Source organism: Natator depressus, chromosome 1 (assembly GCF_965152275.1).
Source record: "Natator depressus isolate rNatDep1 chromosome 1, rNatDep2.hap1, whole genome shotgun sequence".
NCBI lineage: Eukaryota > Metazoa > Chordata > Testudines > Cheloniidae > Natator > Natator depressus.
In genome coordinates, this window is record NC_134234.1 from 298,178,082 (window position 1) to 298,199,255 (window position 21,174).

The following is a 21,174-nucleotide window of genomic DNA, read 5'->3' on the forward strand; positions in this document are numbered from 1 at the left end:
CTGCAATTCTACAGCCTTGACTAAACAAACTCAGTTTGCTCATTAGCCAACTGTTTTCTAGTTAATAAGATTATGAACATTTTGTAGGCTGTCTTTTAACCTAATATAATAAAATAGTCCTCTGAACTTTCAGAGCTGCTAATAAATTCAGAATAAGCAGTGTGATAAATATGGACCTTCCTAAGCTTTTGTTTTTATCATTTCAGCCTAGAGGCAACTGAAACTATGCTTTGTGTTTTCTACACATTTACATTAAAATGGAAGCAGACTGTAAAAGGCTGAGAGATGATTAATTTTATAAATGTCTGTTAACTCCTTGATCTTTCTAGATTTTGGTTGATTTAAAGGAATTTATTGCTATCCAAAATACATGAACCTTTAGCCCTGAAACAAGAAAAAGGAATTATCCTCCACAATTTTTAAACGGTTTGATCAGCAAAAATAGGTGTTACTTAACCTGGCAATTCATTTACAATTATTCATTTAACTGACAGTAATTAAGTTTCTTGTATCAAAATCCCAACATACTGTAGCAATTCAGTACTGCATGGAATTAAATAGCTGAAATATAGCAAATCAAAGATGAGATACTTTGGCAGAGCTATTTGTGGAAATGTATTTATTACAAACACTGTTATATTTTAGTCAGTGCTATCAGCCTGACTCTCACTGCAATTTACCAGATTTAACTAAACATACATGTAAATACATTATAGCAATGCAGAGAGGATTTTTTCTCTTCAGTTTGCATGTAAGTTGACCATGTATGAGGCATATGTTTGTGAATAGGACCCTAGGACTCAAGAAATAATAATTTCTGATAACACAATTCCCTCCCTCTCTTGGTTCTTATCTTCAGCTGCGTAGCTCCATTAAAATTTGTTTGATTGCTATTCTACTTATTAATTCCTGTCATCTTTATTGACTATACAAGAATCATAATATAGAATGTATTTCTCCTGTAGTCAGTTCCATACACCATACAATACAGTATCTATTCTCTACAGGAGTTGATATCTTATATTTTACTGCCTCATTTATCTTATGTCACCTTGCAAAGTGACAAATCAAATTAGCCATTTAATACCAACATGCTCAGGATGGAAAGAAAATCTCCATCCTGAAGAACTTACGTTATAAGCGATGCACATGCAAGAGACAAAATGTACTGGGCCACCACAAGGAAACTCTGCTTCTTACACTCACAACTTTCACCCTCGTGGCCAACTACCCCATAGTTCCAGAGGAACCTGACTGATGAGAAACCATCTCTTTGGAGCAATGCCTTGGCGGGTGGCTTTGAAGATAAGAATACTAATTTAGAATTCAACTCAGTATTCTGTTGGAGTGAGTAGAGAACAGGAGTGACGTGGTCTCAGTGACTTATATTGCTAAGGACCTGACCACCACCATTTGGAGTCAGCTTAAATTCTCTTGGTTTATGTTGTTAAAGAAAAGAAAAAGGAAAGAAAAAGAAAAAAAACTATTGTTTTTATTGCTCTGTTTACTACATGTATGGTCAAACTCACTACTTTCCTGGGGTTTAGCTTTATTAACCAAGTAGTATACAACAGAGGCCTGCCTAAACCTTTTCCTTAGACTGGATCATTCCTAGAATTCTGTAGGACTTCTGTCCCAGACTCTAGATCCCCCAGGATCATTCCTTCCACTCTTCCATCCAGGGTAGAATTAACAAGCTGCCCCTGCCACAGTGATGCAAGGGAATAAGTTAACTCCCAGGAGCGTACCAACACCTATTAAAACATTGGATCAAAAGAAAAACCTTGCCCACTCTGTTACTTACCCTCTTCCCTGGATTGTGGCTCTCAGGCTGCCAGAACCTATTGCAATGGCTGCAGGGAGAAAAGGGAGGCCAGGAAAGGTGCTCATGAGTACATATGGTTTCTTGGTAAGTGTGAGACTTCACTGGAGGGGTCTGTCCCCTTCCCCACTTAATGCTATAGAAGGAGAGGTTCTTCAGCACCACCATTCTACTTTTGGCTGATTAACATAACCGATTTCTCTGGAGGAATATGACATCTACAGTGTTCTCTACCAACTGACATGTGAAGAGAAATTTACTCTCTCCAGCCTCATTTTACAGAGTCCAGGCAACACCATGAATGTTCACTGCCACTTCCTGAGTTCCTGAGTGCAGCTGCTCAGCACAGGACAAGATCAAGTGGACACAGAAATGCTACACAGGAGCGCTGCATGTGGTGGTCTGCCTCAAGATTGCCTCAGATCTCCACAGTTGCAGAGTCACGCTAAGCCATGCGGTTTCAGATGGCTCCATTGGAGATATAGAGCCCAGGATTTAAACAATCTCAATGCAGTAATGTTTCGAGTTTTAGTAAAGTGGTCTAAATCTGTAAAATGCATTCATTTTCGTAGCAGCTGGTTTAGAATAATTTGAGGATTTATTAAATATATGTAGTCTTTTGGTAGTGCTTTACAACAGATGTTCCACCAACTGACAGTTATGGAATTGGTAACTGGATCAACATGCAGTACAACATGTAACCTAAGATATACTACCTGTGTTGTAAGACTAGAAATCACTGATGTAGAACAATACAAAACTATGAACTTTTAGTTCGCAAAAAATTCTCCTCTTACAGCAACTAAGAAATTAGATTCCACCCCTAGAATAAAAAAGTGACCTTGAACAATGACTACACTAAAACATAAGAAACAATCTGACCTTAACATGCAGAAGGATCAGATGACCAAGTCTCGCTCATCTCTAATTTCCAGGATTTTGTGAAAATCATAATGCAAGTCACCACAATATTTTTAACAGTGAAAATACTAATTAGATTTCCCATTACATCCAGGCCTGCTTTCTGAAGAACGCATCTGATTTTAAAATGCAAAATTCAGTTCTCTAGGTAAACACAAAGGAGAAGGCAATACAAAAAACAGTTAAGAAAATCTTCAAACATATAATGCAATCAGAGATATTATGGATTTATAGTGATTTGGAAGGAAAGTGTTTGGTCCAATAAAATTTTAAAGGTTAAATTTCTGAAGTTAAATCAGTTCAAATGCTCACATGTAACATGTCCAAATTAGTAATAATATGAGATACCAATGCTAGTTTCCATGGCAACTTTGAAGAGCATGATTTTTGTTAACAGATGGAGAAATAGGCTTTCCTCATGCTTAATTCTTCCTTCAGAGACACTTATATTCACCTTTGTTAGAACAGGAATCATATCCACATAAGTAGTACCTTCACAGTTTTGTCAGCAGTGTTTCTTTAAGTGGAAACAGTTTAAGAAGATGAGATCAGATTAGCTAGGGGACTAATGCTTTAGTTACTACAGATCACTCATTTTGGCAATTTAAGTAAAACGTTCTTAAAAAAACAATGTTGGGAGAATTTTTAGGGAATCATGTAGCTTGAAAATGTAGTTGAATTTTATTACAGAACATTTTAATGATGTATCATTATTAACAAAATAAACTTAGTTGTCATGAGTCTACATCCGAAGGCACCAAATAGTGTTTGTGATGCTCTCTCATGGCTGTGAGACACCTCACCACCATCCGTCCTTAGCATAAGGAAATCTTCTCTGTGCCTGCTGTGGATCAGATCCCTGAAACCACCAGCCTCTGGCAACACAATCATTGCTTTCCAGGCCTCTGCCAACCTCGCTCTCTCTGTACAGGTAGCAATTGGTGCACACACCAACTCCCCAGAATCCTCAGAGTGTTTCCTGTAGTGTCCAGCCCTTTAGCCACTGAACACTCACAGAATTTCAGGTCTGCCATTCCCAAAGGAACAGCACATACCAGCTTGTAAGATTCAACACAGGATCATCACTTTGCTTAATGTCACAGAACTTAGACTTATAGTGAAAACAAAAATAAGTTTATCATCAAAGATTAGAGAGTCATAAGAACATAACAGCCATATTGAGTCAGACCAAAGGTCCATCTACCCAAGTATCCTGTCTTCTGACAGTGAACCATGAGGGAATGATCAGAACGGGTAATCCTCAAGTGATCGATCCCCTGTTGCCCATTCCCAGTTTCCGGCAAACAGAGGCTAGGGACACCATCCCAGTCCATCCTGGCTAATACCCATTGATGGACCTATCCTCCAGAAACTTATCGAGTTCTTTTTTTAACCCTTTATAATCTTGGCTTTCACAACATCCTCTGGCAAGGAGTTGCACAGGTTGACTGTGCGTTGTGTGAAAAAAAATACTTCCTTTTGTTTGTTTTAAATTTGCTGCCTATTAATTTCATTTGGTGACCCCTAGTTTGTGTTATGAGAAGTAGTAAACAATACTTCCTTATCTACTTTCTCTACAACAGTCATGATTTTATAGACCTCAATCATATCTCCCCTTAGCCATTTCTTTTCCAAACTGAGAGCCCTAGTCTTATTAATTGCTCCTCATACGGAACCCGTTCCATACCCCTAATAATTTCTGTTTCCCTTTTCTGAACCTTTTCCAATTCCAACATATCTTTTTTGAGATGGGGTGACCACATCTGCACACAGTACTCAAGATGTGGGCATACCATGGATTTATATAGAGGAAATAAGATATTTTCCATCTTATTATCTATCCCTTTCTTAATGATTCCCAAGAGTATGTTCACTTTTTTGACTGCTGCTGCACATGGAATGGATGTTTTCAGAGAGAGAACTATCCACAGTGACTCCAAGATCTCTTTCTTAAGTAACAGATCATTTAGATCCCATCATTTTATATGTATAGTTTGGAAAACATAACCCTATGTGCATTATTTTGCATTTATGAACATTGGATTTCATCTGCCATTTTCTTGCCCAGTCACCCAGTTTTGAGAGATCCTTTTGTAGCTCTTCGCAGTCTGCCTGGGACTTAACTATCTTGAGCAATTTTGTATCATCTTCAAATTTTGCCACCTCACTATTTACCCCTTTTTCCAGATAACTTATGAATATGTTGAATAGGACTGGGCACAGTACAGACCCCTGGGGGACACCACTATTTACCTCTCTCCATTCTGAAATTCCATTTCTTTAAATTTCTTGCAATACTTTGTTACATTCAGTTCAGACTGGTGTCCCATTATGAAACATACAATACTTAATTTACATGTAAATAGCAAGCTAGATAAACATTTGTCTGACAGCAGATTTGTTTTCACCCTTGCTAGTGACCAGTAGCTAGACACAGAATTTAAGAACATAACTTTCAGCGCAAATATTCACAACTCCTTACACCACATCTGGACATGCGTTTTACCATGATATTGATGACTAGTGTCACACCAGCTTTTACTTGAGACCCCCCTTTCTGTAGCAGAGGACCAACTTTGATGTAGTGAATAGACTGAGCCTATTCCTCAGTTTAGAATGGATGTATCCAAAGTTTGAAAAGATTCATTCTATGAATTCTAAGATTCTATGCTTGCTCAACTTGTGGACGCTAATGCAACTGCACCACCAACTTGTATGAAATCAGATTGAATATCAGCATTCTTCAGATTTTTCCACCATGTTGCAGGGGAAACTCTTTCCTTAATAGTGGATGAAAACACTGATTTTGGATATGGCACTTCTACTTTAGATGCAAATAAATATAGCAGAAAGTTGGGATTTTTGCTGACCAACCACTACCTTGCAAATTCTTCTTGTTCAGCTGACAAACTTCTTTTCTGCCTATTTTGGATAAAAGAGGTTGGCCAACATGTGTACAGGAGTAAATGCCTCATGAAATCTCTTTTGTACTTTTGCTTTGTGTGGTGTAAAACCTTTACTGATCAGTAGATCCAACCATACTTTGCATGCAACAGCAATTGTTGACATGTCCCTTTGGAGAGTGTCAAGTGGCAAGCAACTGATTTCAACTGACTGATCAAGTTATTTGCTTCCCTGTAAATCCCTTGATTATTAATTATAGTGACCGCTCTATCTTCAAGCTCTGCCTCATGATCCCTCACAATTCTGAGATAATGAGGCCAATTTTTAAACATACGTTTCCAGGCATGTTGTTTGACTGTTCTGACACCATGTGTCACCAGGGATTTGGGGTTTTACAGAACTTGGCATTCTTTTTACCAGGCTCCAGGCTGACGGTAATTACAAAAATACTTTTGTAAATCTACAACATATTTCATCAAAGCACTTGATGTAAGGTCTTGTCCAAGGAGATTTAGCCAATGTGATGCACATCCATATGTAACCAAAGTGTCATCTTGTTCCAGATCACTTCTCATACTTTGCATCTATCAGGTAGCTCTTAACACAACCACACCGTTCATTTTCTAATGCCTTGGCTTCTCTTGCCAGGGTAGCACAGGTCTTTCCAGTCTTCTTATTGCTTCCAGTATCAACCGCTGATACATAAACCAGTTCGCTATTACTGGGTCATTGTGCATGTCCCTCCAGCCATTTGTATTAATGTAGCGGCTTTTCAATGTAGTTTGCTGTGTTCTTCCACCTTTAAGTCATCAACAAATGTGTCTAGCAGTTCAACTGCTACCTGCTTTCATCTGGGTGCTTTGTATCCTGGCCTTAGGCAACGGATCATTGCTTGAAAAACTGGATGCTCAGTAACAGAAAAGGAAATATTACAGTCATAAAAAAATCTACAATTTTCAAGTTTACCTTTTGTTTCAATTCTGGAGTGAGTTTTTGTTTTGTTTTTTGTTTTTTTACACAAACATATCCATTTGTGGTTGAAAAGCAGTGATACTTCCTCCTTGTCTTTGGCTGACCTAGACATGGCTTTCTTTCAATATAATTGGCAGTGGTAATGCAGTATTATCAGTACCTTCAGCCTCAGAGTCTGATTCTAATACTCACATATGTTTAGCCAAAGTCAGTGTTTCTCGTGTCTCTTTGCTCTTTCCACTTCATGTTACAAAACGTTTCCTCGGACGGTCTGCCTTCCCATTTACTTTTTCTTTGCCATCTTAATGAACTTCATCAAAATCGCCATGAATTGGGTCACATGAAGTGGTCTTCCACCTTTGATCATGTTGAAATTTTTTTGATTAGTCAGCCACCTAGTAAGATCAAGAGACAGGGGCTGGACTAGACCGTTAGTTTAGCAGCTTACCTCACATAGAAACTGAAACTTCTGAGTCTGAGAATTCCACTTCTTTGTTTGCTGAACAAAAATGTAAATTTTCATTGCTAAAAGAAAGGACAGGGAATTCCCAGATTCAGAAGTTCCAGATTCTGTGTGAGGTAAGTGAGGCAATACCACACAGTTCCCTTTTTTTTTTTAATTTTATTTCCTTTCAGTAAAATTTAACAGACCGTACTACTGCATAACTATTATCAAACTGCTAAATTTCTGTCTGTAATTTTCATTAGTATATTTTAATAATTTCATTTTTCCTGCTTTCCTGATTAAATCGGTATTTACCAGCACCCTGTCCCTAAACTAATTTTTCTGGGAAAACTGCCCTGTTTAAAAGGCATGATATCTGTGGTAGAAAAGTGGTCTAAGTGGGAAAGAGAAACCACTCCATTGCAACAGAATACCAGAAGAGAGAGACATTTCTGAGAGGGCTGACCATGTGTATTATGGTTTCTCTAAACAAACCACTTTATCTGTACTGCATTTCTGAAACATATATGAATACTGTACATCACTTTCACATTCCTTCAAGTTGTTGCTGTTCAAAGTTTAAGACAACTTCCCTGTTTCATGAATAAAAATTATCACTCAATCCACGAAGTACTGTCTACCATACCAAGACAACCGTCCTCTGCAAAGAATTTGCAAAGATGGAGACTGGTATTTATTCCTCCATAAAATAAAGGCTCTCTCATATTTCCGAGGAATATTGGCACAGATTGTATATGCCCACAAATGGAAGACTCTAATGCAGCTGATCTGTGTCAGGGTTCCTGTTCCTAAATACAAAGAATATATTTCATCTTGTCGATCTCTTGAATCTCCATAGGCCACATAACAGAATATTTCACGGGTTCTATAAGCACCGTCATCGGGAGAAATACTGTACCCAGACGGAAAAAATGTTGTCATGTGCAGAAATGCAAGTACATTTTAATTTAAAAAACCATTTCAAAGCTCTCATTTTACAAGTGTCTCAGGAACACATTGTGCAGGCATTTAAATCACCTGAGAATTCAAAGTATCTTCTGAGTCCCATAGCTCTTATCAATTATCTTCCCTTTTGCTAGTCTGCCTTGTTTGTCTAAAGTACTTTGACGTTGTGATTAATGTTATATTCAGTAAAATGCCACTTATAAAGTAAAAAACTGTCTGCTAACCAACAGACAAGGTGACATTTACAAATTACGAAACTTTAAGAAGAGGGCCTGTTAAAACAGTACATTATCTTGTGTTAAATATAACAAAGTAATACCAAAAAAATTGCTCTTTAATTTAGTATCCGAAGCTTAACTGTCACCTTCTATGACTTATACTAACATTGACTAGTATCACATTTTGTACTTCAAAGCATTAGGATACACATGCATGAACATGTTTTAGAAGCGTTCTTACGTTAATGGGCAAAATTTTTCTCTGTTACTCTGGATTTACATAACTGTAAATATCTCCAATGGAGTTCCTTGAGATTTACAACACCACTAATGGAAAACATAATTTGACCGAACATGTACATGTCTAAAGAGATTTATTCAAGCTAATTTAAAACTCTCTCCTCTGAATGCTGTTGGATTCAAACTCACGTGCAAAGTAACAGGCTCCCTGAGTATTAACATAAGTGCTTAATTTCTTGTGTCTTAGGGGTGCCATAAGGACTTATCAAAATAGCCTCCCTCTCCCAAAATAGCAAGCCTCAGTTATTTATAGTGCACAAGTAAATCCTTTTAGAGTTTCTACATATACAGTACAGTTTAATACATGTATGTTAACCATCAGTGCTACTTTAGGACTTCTTAAGTTTATATTCATACACAAGAATTTTGTTAACTTGGAGTTAAGGTGGTTAGTTTGCATAGCCCACAATACTACAAAGAGCAAGGACACAAGCTGATGAATCATTCATTACCTCATCTATGCTCCCCTCATCAAACTCAAAGGTCTCCATTACACCACTGACAGACCACATTCTCTCTTACCTTGTCCTGAGTCCAACGTACTGCCTTATCTCAGACCGTAAGTTCTGGTGATTGATATAGTTTAGATGTGGCTCTTATAAGTTACATTATATGTAGCTTCATATATTAGAGATCTGCTCAGGCCTAATTTTTAGGCCTGACCTGAACCCAACAGGGTCAAGTTGTTTTCCAACCTGACCCTGCAATAGAATGTTAAACTGTGGTATAGTGTTTGTCCACTAGGTCGTGCCATGTGCAAGTTATCTTATGTGAGCATACAACAGATATGCCTGACAGCATATTAAAGGATCTTATCGTTAACATATGTGGTGTATCTCTCTGGGAAGGAAGTTCTGTAGCCAGTCCATATAGGGTACAGACACTTGACCTGCTAGGAGCAGTCCTGCAACCTACCATGTACACAGTGTTCATGACATGACGTCAGAAATAAACTAGTGCCAGAGGAGAACAGAAACAGAAGGAAAACAGCAACAAAGCTTGCAAACACAAGCAACAATGCAAAGGTTGCAGGATAGATCTCATCAAGATGACACTCTTCAAAGTTGAAGTTGTCTGGGGCATTGATAGACCTTCCGAATGGACAGGCTGGAAGCAACATTTTGCAGACTTTCCATGGCTAAAAAACTTCATATGGAAACTGGATATATTCAGGTATCTTCAATTTATGTTACAAGGAAGCAAGCAGAGTATATTTTTAAATCCTTTGACTGTACTGAAGACAGTCACAAAGATGACTATGAACGAGTTCTGGCTATGTTTGATGTATACTTTATGCCTCAGATACATGTCGTTTATTAAAATATGTTTTCACCAGAGAATTCAGGAACCAAGAGAAAATGCTGAATCTTTTGTAAGAGCCCTGCATGCATTGGCTGAAAACTGTGCTTTTGGGACTATAAATCATGAAAACATCAGACAGACTGATTACTGTGTTATCACAAACCTCTCACACAATTGAACACTACACAAATAAAGTCTACACACAGCTATACAGACAGCAAAGCAGACTGAACTAGTCAAACAGCAAAATAAAAGGCAGGCGCAACCTGAAAAACCTGAAACTAGCTTAGAAGCTGTAAACACACAGCAGGAGTGCTAAAAGTTTCATTGTCATAAAAGCCCTTGGGCTATGAGGCAGTTCAAGGCAAGCTACAAAGATTTCAGATTAAACGTACAAAATTTGGAAAAATTCATAGCTCAACAAATATGTTTAGCCAAAGGTGCAAGGTGTACTAAATGCACAAAATGTGGACATTTTGCAGCTGTCTGCTATACCAAAGCACTCAGGGAGTTGACTAATATTACAGACGATCAAAAGCTATTGTTTCTGGGATCTATCATATGTGATGAGACAGAACCTGGCTGGAGGGTGAAACTGAAACAACTAACTAAGACTAAAGCTTTACACTCAGACTGTGCATGATCAAAGTATCTAAGACCAACAATCTTCTCAGCTGCAGCCAGGCAGCCATGATGTGCCTAGTGTAAAAGAACTCAGTCGCAAATTTGGTGATACTGAACTTTTAAAAGGAGATCAGTAGAAATAACCTCAAGAGACAGTGCCGACCTGTACAGTGTACAAACAGCTCTACCAGACAGACCACTGAAGAAACTAGATGCATATTCATGAAAATTCAGAGGAATCATTACGAGGTCATAATATTTGTCCAAGTATATAGAAATAAGAGAAGCTGAGAGAGCTGTATGGACAGCAAAGAAAATGCTACAGCAGGAAGATCCATTCCTTGCTCTTCTGTGCTGCAGAACAACACTGATAACGGCTACTGGATATACTCCAGCACATCATCCCATCAGGAGCTAACTCAGAGTTATTGTTCCAACTTTGAAAAAGAAACTATCACCAAAGTGGCCAGACATGAAAAGAGAAGCCAATTCAGATTAAAATGCAGAGAGAGTTTATGATCATTTTTAGAACAGCTATCACTCAGAGAACTGCAGGATCTAGAACCTGGTGACTGTGTCAAACTGGATGGAGAAAAAGGATGAAGAACTTCTGCTGTTGTAAAGAAAAATAATTCAATCGTCTGGATCCTATGTGATCGAGACCAACAGTGAAGAGTTCAACAGAAACCATCGACATCTAGAGATTTTTCCTTAGAATGAACCAATCGACAAAAACTCTACAGATCATGGATGCAGAACAGGAAGCCAACTCAAGGATTCCAAACCAACCAGAGACAGTTGTTGCAACTAATGGTCAGCCTGATGACCAAGCTGTTAAGTGTTCAGGTCATATAATTAGAAAACCAGTATATTCAGAGACACTTAACAGAGTGATCCATATTGAAGTCCTGGGTTCTATTCCCAGCTCTGCCACGACCAGCTGGGTGATGTGAGACAAGTCATATCCCCATCTCTGTGCCTCTGTTTCTCCATTTGTGAAATACGGATAATGATCCTGGCCTCCTTCATAAAGCACTTTGAGATGTCCTGAAGAAAAGCACTATATAAGACAGGCGTGGGTAAACCTTTTGGCCCGAGGGCCACATCTGGGAATAGAAATTGTATGGCGGACCACGAATGGTCCCAAAATTGGGGTTGGAGTGCAGGAGGGGGTGAGGGCTCTGGTTGGGGGTGTGGGCTCCGGTCGGGGGAGTGGGGTGCAGCGGGGTGTGAGTGCTCTGGCTGGCAGGTGCAGGCTCTGGGGTGGGGCTGAGGAGTTTGGGGTGTCGGAGGGTGATCCGGGCTGGGATCGAGGGGTTCAGAAGATGGGGAGGGAGATCAGGGCTGGGGCAGGGGGTTGGGGTGTGGGGAGAGGCTCAGGGGTGCAGGCTCTGGGCGGCGCTTACCTCAAGCGGCTCCCAGAAGCAGAGGCATGTCCCTTCTCCAACTCCTACATGGAGCTGCGGCCAGGCAGCTCTGCATGCTGCCCCGTCCACAGGGATCGCCCCTGCAGCTCCCATTGGCTGCAATTCCCAGGCAATGGGAGCTGCAGAGACAGCGCTTGGGGCGGGGGAGCGTGCAGAGCGCAGCCCCCTGGCTGCCCCTACGCATAGGAGCCGGAGCGGGGCCATGCTGCTGCTTCCAGGAGCCACATGGAGTGGTTCCTGACCCTGCTCCCTGGCTGGAGTGCCAGAGCGGGGCCATGCCGCTGCTTCTAGGAGCCATGTGGAGCGGCCCCCGACCCTCCTCCCCGGCTGGAGTGGGGCAAACCCCGGACCCTGCTCACCAGAGGGAGCTTGAGGGCTGGATTCAGCCCATGGGCCCGTTTGCCCACCCCTGATATAAGAGCTGGTGGGTTTGGGAGAAGGAGGAGGGATTTATTTTTTGGGCTGTCGCCTGACACTGCTGTCTCCGCTCTCTAACAGCAGCACCACAGGAAGCCCTTGATGCTCCAGTGATTCAATGCAGTCACTTGTCTCCCCACATGCTGCACCTCTGTGTGCTGAGAAGCTAAGAAAGCAGTGCCTGGGGAACCCTTCAAGTGCCAATGCCTGGCAACAGAGGCACTGGGCTCTCCTATCCCCACTTCAGCCCCATATCTACTCAACACTCCTTCCTCCCCACCTATATCTCCCACTTGACTCCTGATGATTCCCACCTCCCAAATTCCTGCTCTCAGCCAGCTCCTCCATGCATTGCTCCTAGACACCCAGCCTGCCTCCCTGGTCACTAGGCATGCATGCAGAGCAGAGCTAGTGAGCCAGGGACAAAGCTGGTTGGGAAACTTCAAACTCATCTCTTCTGCCCACCTCCCCTATTCCCCCCTCCCCCCCGAAAGTCAAGCAAACAGAAATACAGGAGTTTTGTCAAAGTTTTCCTTCCAGTCATAGGGCTCCTAGGTGCTATGGTAACACAAATCATACAATAATCATGGAGCTCGATTGACAGCATCTGAAAACAGAAGCAGCTGTCAAATTTCTTTGGAAATTGTGTGGTGATAAGGGATTTGATTTTCTGTAAACAGTAAAAAATAGAACCCAGGTGCCTTGCTTGTAGATAAATCAGTGACTTCTAGGCCTCAAAATAAATTTGAAGCAAAAAAGAATGAGAACCCAGGTCTACTGTTCATGTCTTGCCTTTCTGAACTAGTGACACTGTATAGTATCATGAGATACCCTATTCCTCCTTCAGCACTGGTAGGCTGTGTCTACACTACGTTGATATGCCAGCACAGTTACAGCACTGTAGCTTTATCTTTTATACTGCCCGTAGCATAGGCAAGGCATAAAGTCAAGCATTAAAGTCTGAAAAGAGAAATTTTAGTCCTGCCTTAAGTGCAGCTCCCAATGCAATTTTAACCATAAGATACTACCAATATTGATAATGACGGAAGTAAACACAGAAACAGCTTATGCTAGCTGTCCGTTGTTGAGAAGTAGACTTAGTATTGAGAAATTTTATCCTTTTAGATGTATCACTGAATTCAGAAGTTGTATATAATCTAAACAGTTTTTCTACCTCCTGCAGTCTCTTTAAATAAGAAAAAAAACTTCCATCTCCCCAGACTGTAATGCTATTCCCAATATGCTGCAACCTGGCTATAAACACTGTCTTTCAAACAGTGAGAAGAAAGGTAAATATGGGGGGGGGGTCCATTTGGCACAGAACATCTAATTGAAGAAACTGCAATTTTATCCTGCAACTCAACAAGGAACATTTCTCCCCAACAGCTGACAAACTGAGTTTGACTGACAGAAATGGGTAATCACAGGGTTTGGGTTTGTTTAGGTACTGGGATCAATCTGTTTACCATGAAGTCTGCTTTTTAAAATGAGGTATTTCTAGCTATGAACCTTAAAGAAGCTTAAATGCTAGAAATAATTGAAGTAATAGAATCGCTTCCACCATTTTTACACACACACACACACACACACACACACACAATTTTTGGGTATGTCTACACTATGGAATAAGGTCGAATTTATAGAAGTCGGTTTTTTAGAAATCGGTTTTATATATTCGAGTATGTGTGTCCCCACAGAAGTGCATTAACTCGGCGGAGTGCTTCCACAGTACCGAGGCTAGAGTTGACTTCCGGAGCGTTGCACTGTGGGTAGCTATCCCACAGTTCCCGCAGTCTCCACTGCCCATTGGAATTCTGGGTTGAGATCCCAATACCTGATGGGGCTGAAACATTGTCGCGGGTGGTTCTGGGTACATATCGTCAGTCCCCCCTTCCCTCCCTCCCTCCGTGAAAGCAAGGGCAGACAATCGTTTCGCGCCTTTTTTCCTGAGTTACCTGTGCGGACGCCATACCACCGCAAGCATGGAGCCCGCTCAGGTAACCATCACCGTATGTCTCCTGGGTGCTGGCAGACGCGGCACGGCATTGCTACACAGTAGCAGCAACCCATTGCCTTGTGGCAGCAGACGGTACAATACGACTGGTAGCCGTCCTCGTCATGTCCGAGGTACTCCTGGTCGCCTGTGTGAGGTCGATCAGGAGCGCCTGGGCAGACATGGGCGCAGGGACTAAATTTTTAGTGACTTGACCAGGTCATTCTCTTAAGTCCGGCAGTCAGTCCTATTGAACCGTCTTATGGTGAGCAGGCAGGCAATATGTCCTTCTGCACCGTCTGCTGCCAGCCAAAGATGTAAAAGATAGATGGAGTGGATCAAAACAAGAAATAGACCAGATTTGTTTTGTACTCATTTGCCTTCTCCCCTGTCTAGGGGACTCATTCCTCTAGGTCACACTGCAGTCACTCACAGAGAAGGTGCAGCGAGGTAAATCTAGCCATGTATCAATCAGAGGCCAGGCTAACCTCCTTGTTCCAATAAGAACAATAACTTAGGTGCACCATTTCTTATTGGAACCCTCCGTGAAGTCCTGCCTGAACTACTCCTTGATGTAAAGCCACCCCCTTTGTGGATTTTAGCCCCCTGAAGCCAACGCTGTAAGCCATGTCGTCAGTCGCCCCTCCCTCCGTCAGAGCAACGGCAGACAATCATTCCGCGCCTTTTTTCTGTGCGGACGCCATACCAAGGCAAGCATGGAGTCCGCTCAGCTCACTTTGGCAATTAGGAGCACATTAAACACCACACGCATTATCCAGCAGTATATGCAGCACCAGAACCTGGCAAAGCGCTACCGGGCGAGGAGGCGACGTCAGCGCGGTCACGTGAGTGATCAGGACATGGACACAGATTTCCCTGAAAGCATGGGCCCTGCCAATGCATGCATCATGGTGCTAATGGGGCAGGTTCATGCGGTGGAACGCCGATTCCGGGCTCGGGAAACAAGTACAGACTGGTGGGACCGCATAGTGTTGCAGGTCTGGGACGATTCCCAGTGGCTGCGAAACTTTCGCATGCGTAAGGGCACTTTCATGGAACTTTGTGACTTGCTTTCCCCTGCCCTGAAGCGCATGAATACCAAGATGAGAGCAGCCCTCACAGTTGAGAAGCGAGTGGCGATAGCCCTGTGGAAGCTTGCAACGCCAGACAGCTACCGGTCAGTTGGGAATCAATTTGGAGTGGGCAAATCTACTGTGGGGGCTGCTGTGATGCAAGTAGCCCACGCAATCGAAGATCTGCTGATATCAAGGGTAGTGACCTTGGGAAATGTGCAGGTCATAGTGGATAGCTTTGCTGCAATGGGATTCCCTAACTGTGGTGGGGCCATAGACGGAACCCATATCCCTATCTTGGCACCGGAGCACCAAGCCGGCGAGTACATAAACCACAAGGGGTACTTTTCAATAGTGCTGCAAGCTCTGGTGGATCACAAGGGACGTTTCACCAACATCAACGTGGGATGGCCGGGAAAGGTACATGACGCTCGCATCTTCAGGAACTCTGGTCTGTTTCAAAAGCTTCAAGAAGGGACTTTATTCCCAGACCAGAAAATAACTGTTGGGGATGTTGAAATGCCTATATGTATCCTTGGGGACCCAGCCTACCCCTTAATGCCATGGCTCATGAAGCCGTACACAGGCAGCCTGGACAGCAGTCAGGAGCTGTTCAACTACAGGCTGAGCAAGTGCAGAATGGTGGTAGAATGTGCATTTGGACGTTTAAAGGCGCGCTGGCGCAGTTTACTGACTCGCTTAGACCTCAGCTAAACCAATATTCCCACTGTTATTACTGCTTGCTGTGTGCTCCACAATATCTGAGAGAGTAAGGGGGAGACGTTTATGGGGGGGTGGGAGGTTGAGGCAAATCGCCTGGCTGCTGGTTACGCGCAGCCAGACACCAGGGCGGTTAGAAGAGCACAGGAGGGTGCGGTACGCATCAGAGAGGCTTTGAAAACCAGTTTCATGACTGGCCAGGCTACGGTGTGAAAGTTCTGTTTGTTTCTCCTTGATGAAACCCCCCGCCCCTTGGTTCACTCTACTTCCCTGTAAGCTAACCACCCTCCCCTCCTCCCTTTGATCACCGCTTGCAGAGGCAATAAAGTCATTGTTGCTTCACATTCATGCATTCTTTATTCATTCATCACACAAATAGGGGGATGACTACCAAGGTAGCCCAGGAGGGGTGGTGGAGGAGGGAAGGAAAATGCCACACAGCACTTTAAAAGTTTACAACTTTAAAATTTATTGAATGACAGCCTTTTTTTTTTGGGGCAATCCTCTGTGGTGGAGTGGCTGGTTGGCCGGTGGCCCCCCCACCGCGTTCTTGGGCGTCTGGGTGTGGAGGCTATGGAACTTGGGGAGGAGGGCGGTTGGTTACACAGGGGCTGTAGTGGCAGTCTGTGCTCCAGCTGCCTTTGCTGCAGCTCAACCATACACTGGAGCATACTGGTTTGGTCCTCCAGCAGCCTCAGCATTGAATCCTGCCTCCTCTCATCATGCTGCCGCCACATTCGAGCTTCAGCCCTGTCTTCAGCCCGCCACTTACTCTCTTCAGCCCGCCACCTCTCCTCCCGGTCATTTTGTGCTTTCCTGCAGTCTGACATTATTTGCCTCCACGCATTCGTCTGTGCTCTGTCAGTGTGGGAGGACAGCATAAGCTCGGAGAACATTTCATCTCGAGTGCGTTTTTTTTTCTTTCTAATCTTCACTAGCCTCTGGGAAGGAGAAGATCCTGTGATCATTGAAACACATGCAGCTGGTGGAGAAAAGAAAAGGGACAGCGGTATTTAAAAAGACACATTTTATAAAACACTGGCTACACTCTTTCAGGGTAAACCTTGCTGTTAACATTACATACATAGCACATGTGCTTTCGTTACAAGGTCGCATTTTGCCTCCCCCCACCGCGTGGCTACCCCCTCAACCCTCCCCCCTCCTTGTGGCTAACAGCGGGGAACATTTCTGTTCAGCCGCAGGCAAACAGCCCAGCAGGAATGGGCTCCTCTGCGTGTCCCCTGAAGAAAAGCACCCTATTTCAACCAGGTGACCATGGATTATCTCTCACTCTCCTGAGGATAACACACGAACGGATGTTGCTTGAACGCCAGCAAACATACACTGCAATGCTTTGTTGTACAATGATTCCCGAGTACGTGTTACTGGCCTGGAGTGGTAAAGTGTCCTACCATGAAGGACGCAATAAGTCTGCCCTCCCCAGAAACCTTTTGCAAAGGCTTTGGGAGTATATCCAGGAGAGCCGCGAATGCCAGGGCAAAGTAATCCTTTCACATGCTTGCTTTTAAACCATGTATAGTATTTTAAAAGGTACACTCACCGGAGGTCCCTTCTCCGCCTGCTGGGTCTAGGAGGCAGCCTTGGGTGGGTTCAGGGGGTACTGGCTCCAGGTCCAGGGTGAGAAACAGTTCCTGGCTGTCGGGAAAACCGGTTTCTCCGCTTGCTTGCTGTGAGCTATCTACAACCTCGTCATCATCATCATCATCATCTTCTTCGTCCCCAAAACCTGCTTCCGTGTTGCCTCCATCTCCATTGAAGGAGTCAAACAACACGGCTGGGGTAGTGGTGGCTGAACCCCCTAAAATGGCATGCAGCTCATCATAGAAGCGGCATGTTTGGGGCTCTGACCCGGAGCGGCCGTTCGCCTCTCTGGTTTTGTGGTAGGCTTGCCTCAGCTCCTTCAGTTTCACGCGGCACTGCTTCGGGTCCCTGTTATGGCCTCTGTCCTTCATGCCCTGGGAGATTTTGACAAAGGTTTGGCATTTCGAAAACTGGAACGGAGTTCTGATATCACGGATTCCTCTCCCCATACAGCGATCAGATCCCGTACCTCCTGTTCGGTCCATGCCGGAGCTCTTTTGCGATTCTGAGACTCCATCATGGTCACCTCTGCTGATGAGCTCTGCATGGTCACCTGCAGTTTGCCACGCTGGCCAAACAGGAAATGAGATTCAAAAGTTCGCGGTTCTTTTCCTGTCTACCTGGCCAGTGCATCTGAGTTGAGAGTGCTGTCCAGAGCGGTCAAAATGGAGCACTCTGGGATAGCTCCCGGAGGCCAATACCGTCGAATTGTGTCCACAGTACCCCAAATTCGACCCAGCAAGGCCGATTTAAGCGCTAATCCACTTGTCAGGGGTGGAGTAAGGAAATCGATTTTAAGAGCCCTTTAAGTCGAAATAAAGGGCTTCATCGTGTGGACGGGTGCAGGTTTACATCGATTTAATGCTGCTAAATTCGACCTAAAGTCCTAGTGTAGACCAGGGCAAAATGGATTACTGTCCATTCACACTGAATAAAAGTTGTCACAATGCACAAATAGAACAAATCATTTATTAACGCAGTGAAGGAAGGTTAGACTCCTCTGGGTATAACAGCTTGAGAACTGAGACAACTGTCTCTGGACTACGTAAATAATATCAGTAGTTCACTTATGACATTTTCCATCCTGGTTAATGCGACATAACAAAATAAACTGCTGAACCTTTAAACCAAAGTAATTCTTTCCCCAATAACAGTAACTAAGGAACGGCATGGAGAGCATTGATCCCGTTTCTCTCTGACAACATGGGGTGAACTATTTAATGGTGCTACTCTCACTCTCTCTAAGTGTTATTTGACATTAGTAAAGAAAATTGAAGTTTTTATTACTAACACACACAAAAATAAATCCTAACCTCTTAAGGCTTTCTAACAACTGAATACAGTACCAATGCTGAAGGAAGAATAGGGTATCTCATGATACTGTACAGTGTCACTAGTCCAAACATCAGGGTGATTAAAAAGGCAAGACATGAACAGTAGAGCTGGATTCTCATTCTTTTTTGCTTCAAGTTTATTTTGAGGCCTACACATCACTGATTTATCTACAAGGAATGTACCTGGGTTCTATTTTTACTGTTTACAGAAAACCAAATCCCTTATCACCTTTCCACCTCTTCCTAAGCAGTCATATGTCTCAGATTCCAAGTAGACTAATTCCCATGCCTCCTCTGGAGATGTGAGATACTCTAACAGTTATCTATTAAGGGTAAATCAAGACAAGCAGTTTACTTGTAATCTTAAAGCCAAATACTACTCCCAGCCTGCAAAGGTAAATGACTGGTATATATCCACCTACTTCTCAGTCACATGCCCAACACAATGTGTATTGTGCAGAATGAAAACTATTAAAAAGTAGCCGATAGTGTGCACCTAGGGTTGCCACTGGTCCAAGTTTCCCAGATTGTCCCTTGATTGAGGTAGCTGTCCAGGGAAATCTGTAAGGGTGCTCAATGCACACTGCCAGCTGTCCAGTTTTACGAGCTCAGAATCATCCCAGATGTTCCAGTTTTTGTACCTCAGAGGTGGCAATCCTACGTGCAACTTGAATGAGCTGCTAATAGTCAGTTATTCACACTTTCCAATTTAGGAACGAATTCTCTTCTTAATTGGAACAACATTGGGTTATCAAACTCACAAAATTTTGTCACTCAGGAAGCAGAATCCTTTAACAGCCCACAATACCAGAAGTCTTCTCTGTACCAGATGACACTGTTTGTTGAAGGATAAAAATTGCAGGCGTGGGATTAGGTTTATCTGTTCTCACTGCTTAATTCTGCAGCTGTATCTGCCCTGCACTCAAAGCAATCCCACAACCCCTAATTGCTCTGGGTCAGATTCATTAATAACTTATTGTTTTATTGTTGTGGTTTCATTATGTGGTAGGTTCCTTTACAAAGAAAAAAAGGGGGATGGGAAGATTGGAAGTTAGGTCCTTGGCTCCAAGCACACCGCTTGTGCTACATGAATAAAAATTAAAACAGTCCAGACTTGTAAAGACAAATTTCTACTGAAGAAGCCAAAAGGAGGCAGCTCATATATACGGGATCTTTATTTAATAAAGTCATTACCAAAACGTTGGGTATTCATCTCTGTACTCAAGCTGTGCACCCAACTAATCAATTCAGCAGTATGAACTATAAAGCCTCGTTCATTGTCCTTTTGTATACTTTTACCCAGGGGCCTTCCTTACCTGTCAAAGCCTTGAAGATTCTCCATTTCCTCCCACATTGTATTCAAATACATACACCCTCATATTTATGGATGATGAGGGCAAGACAGAGTGCTCTTCAGGAACTGCCAATATCAGTCTTCAAAGAGAGGGAAGGATGATTGTTATCCACCACAGAACTTTTTCTTTACTTCTTGCCCCAATTCTGCAATATCTGGTCACACTACCTCCAGAAATATCCCAACCATGCCAGCTTGGGGAGCATGCAGGCCTGGGGTTACAGCAATAATCATTTACACTCAGTGGCTCAGTGAGGTTAAGTGGCCTGGACAAGGTCACACAGCAAGTCAGCGGCCTAGATGAGAACAGAACGTGGGTCTCCCCAGACTCCCTGCTCTGGCTGCTACACATGGTAGGCTCCCAAGTGAAGAGAGTGCAGTGTATAGCCACGATGCCCGTTATGATTTACATTTTGTTTTGCCTTTTAATTTTTCATATTGACAAGACAAGAACACTCACTATCGCTAAACTGCATGTTTTTAAAGTTTAAAGAATGTAATTGCATAAAGCAGGGGTTCTCAAACTTCACTGCACTGCGACCCCCTTTTAACAACAAAAATTACTACATGGACCCAGGAGGGGGGACTGAAGCGTAAGCCCACCCCAGCCCTGCTGCCCCAGGTGTGGGGGGGGGGGCGAAAGCTGCAGCCCAAGGACTTCATCCCCAGGCTTGGGGCCTGAGCCCCAATGCCCTCATCTGAAACCTAAATCTGAGCCCCAGGCAGTGGAGCTCAGGCTTGGGCTTTGGCCCTGGGCGGTGGGGCTTGGGCTTCAGCCCC

The 21,174-nt window shown here is 43.1% G+C and overlaps 2 protein-coding genes across 5 annotated transcripts in view; both read right to left on the reverse strand.

Moving 5' to 3' along the window:
* DOCK4 (dedicator of cytokinesis 4) overlaps positions 1-21,174 on the reverse strand; it is a 412,625-nt gene that overhangs the window by 365,801 nt on the left and 25,650 nt on the right. The gene's annotated exons all lie outside the window — the stretch shown is intronic.
* Positions 16,566-20,394, reverse strand: LOC141996405 (uncharacterized). Its single transcript, XM_074968357.1, has 3 exons — positions 20,357-20,394; positions 17,666-18,054; positions 16,566-17,086 (listed from the first exon to the last, which is right to left on the reverse strand). The coding sequence occupies exons 1-3, from the start codon at positions 20,392-20,394 to the stop codon at positions 16,566-16,568; spliced, it is 948 nt and encodes a 315-aa protein (XP_074824458.1).

Coding starts and splice junctions, on each gene's coding strand:
- LOC141996405 (XM_074968357.1), bottom strand. CDS start 20,394: ATGTGGGAGGAAATGGAGAATCTTCAAGGCTTTGACAG. Junction 18,055..20,356: donor AATCTTCAAGGCTTTGACAG/GTAAGGAAGGCC, acceptor AGGCCATAACAG/GGACCCGAAGCAGTGCCGCG. Junction 17,087..17,665: donor AGGCGGAGAAGGGACCTCCG/GTGAGTGTACCT, acceptor TTTCTCCACCAG/CTGCATGTGTTTCAATGATC.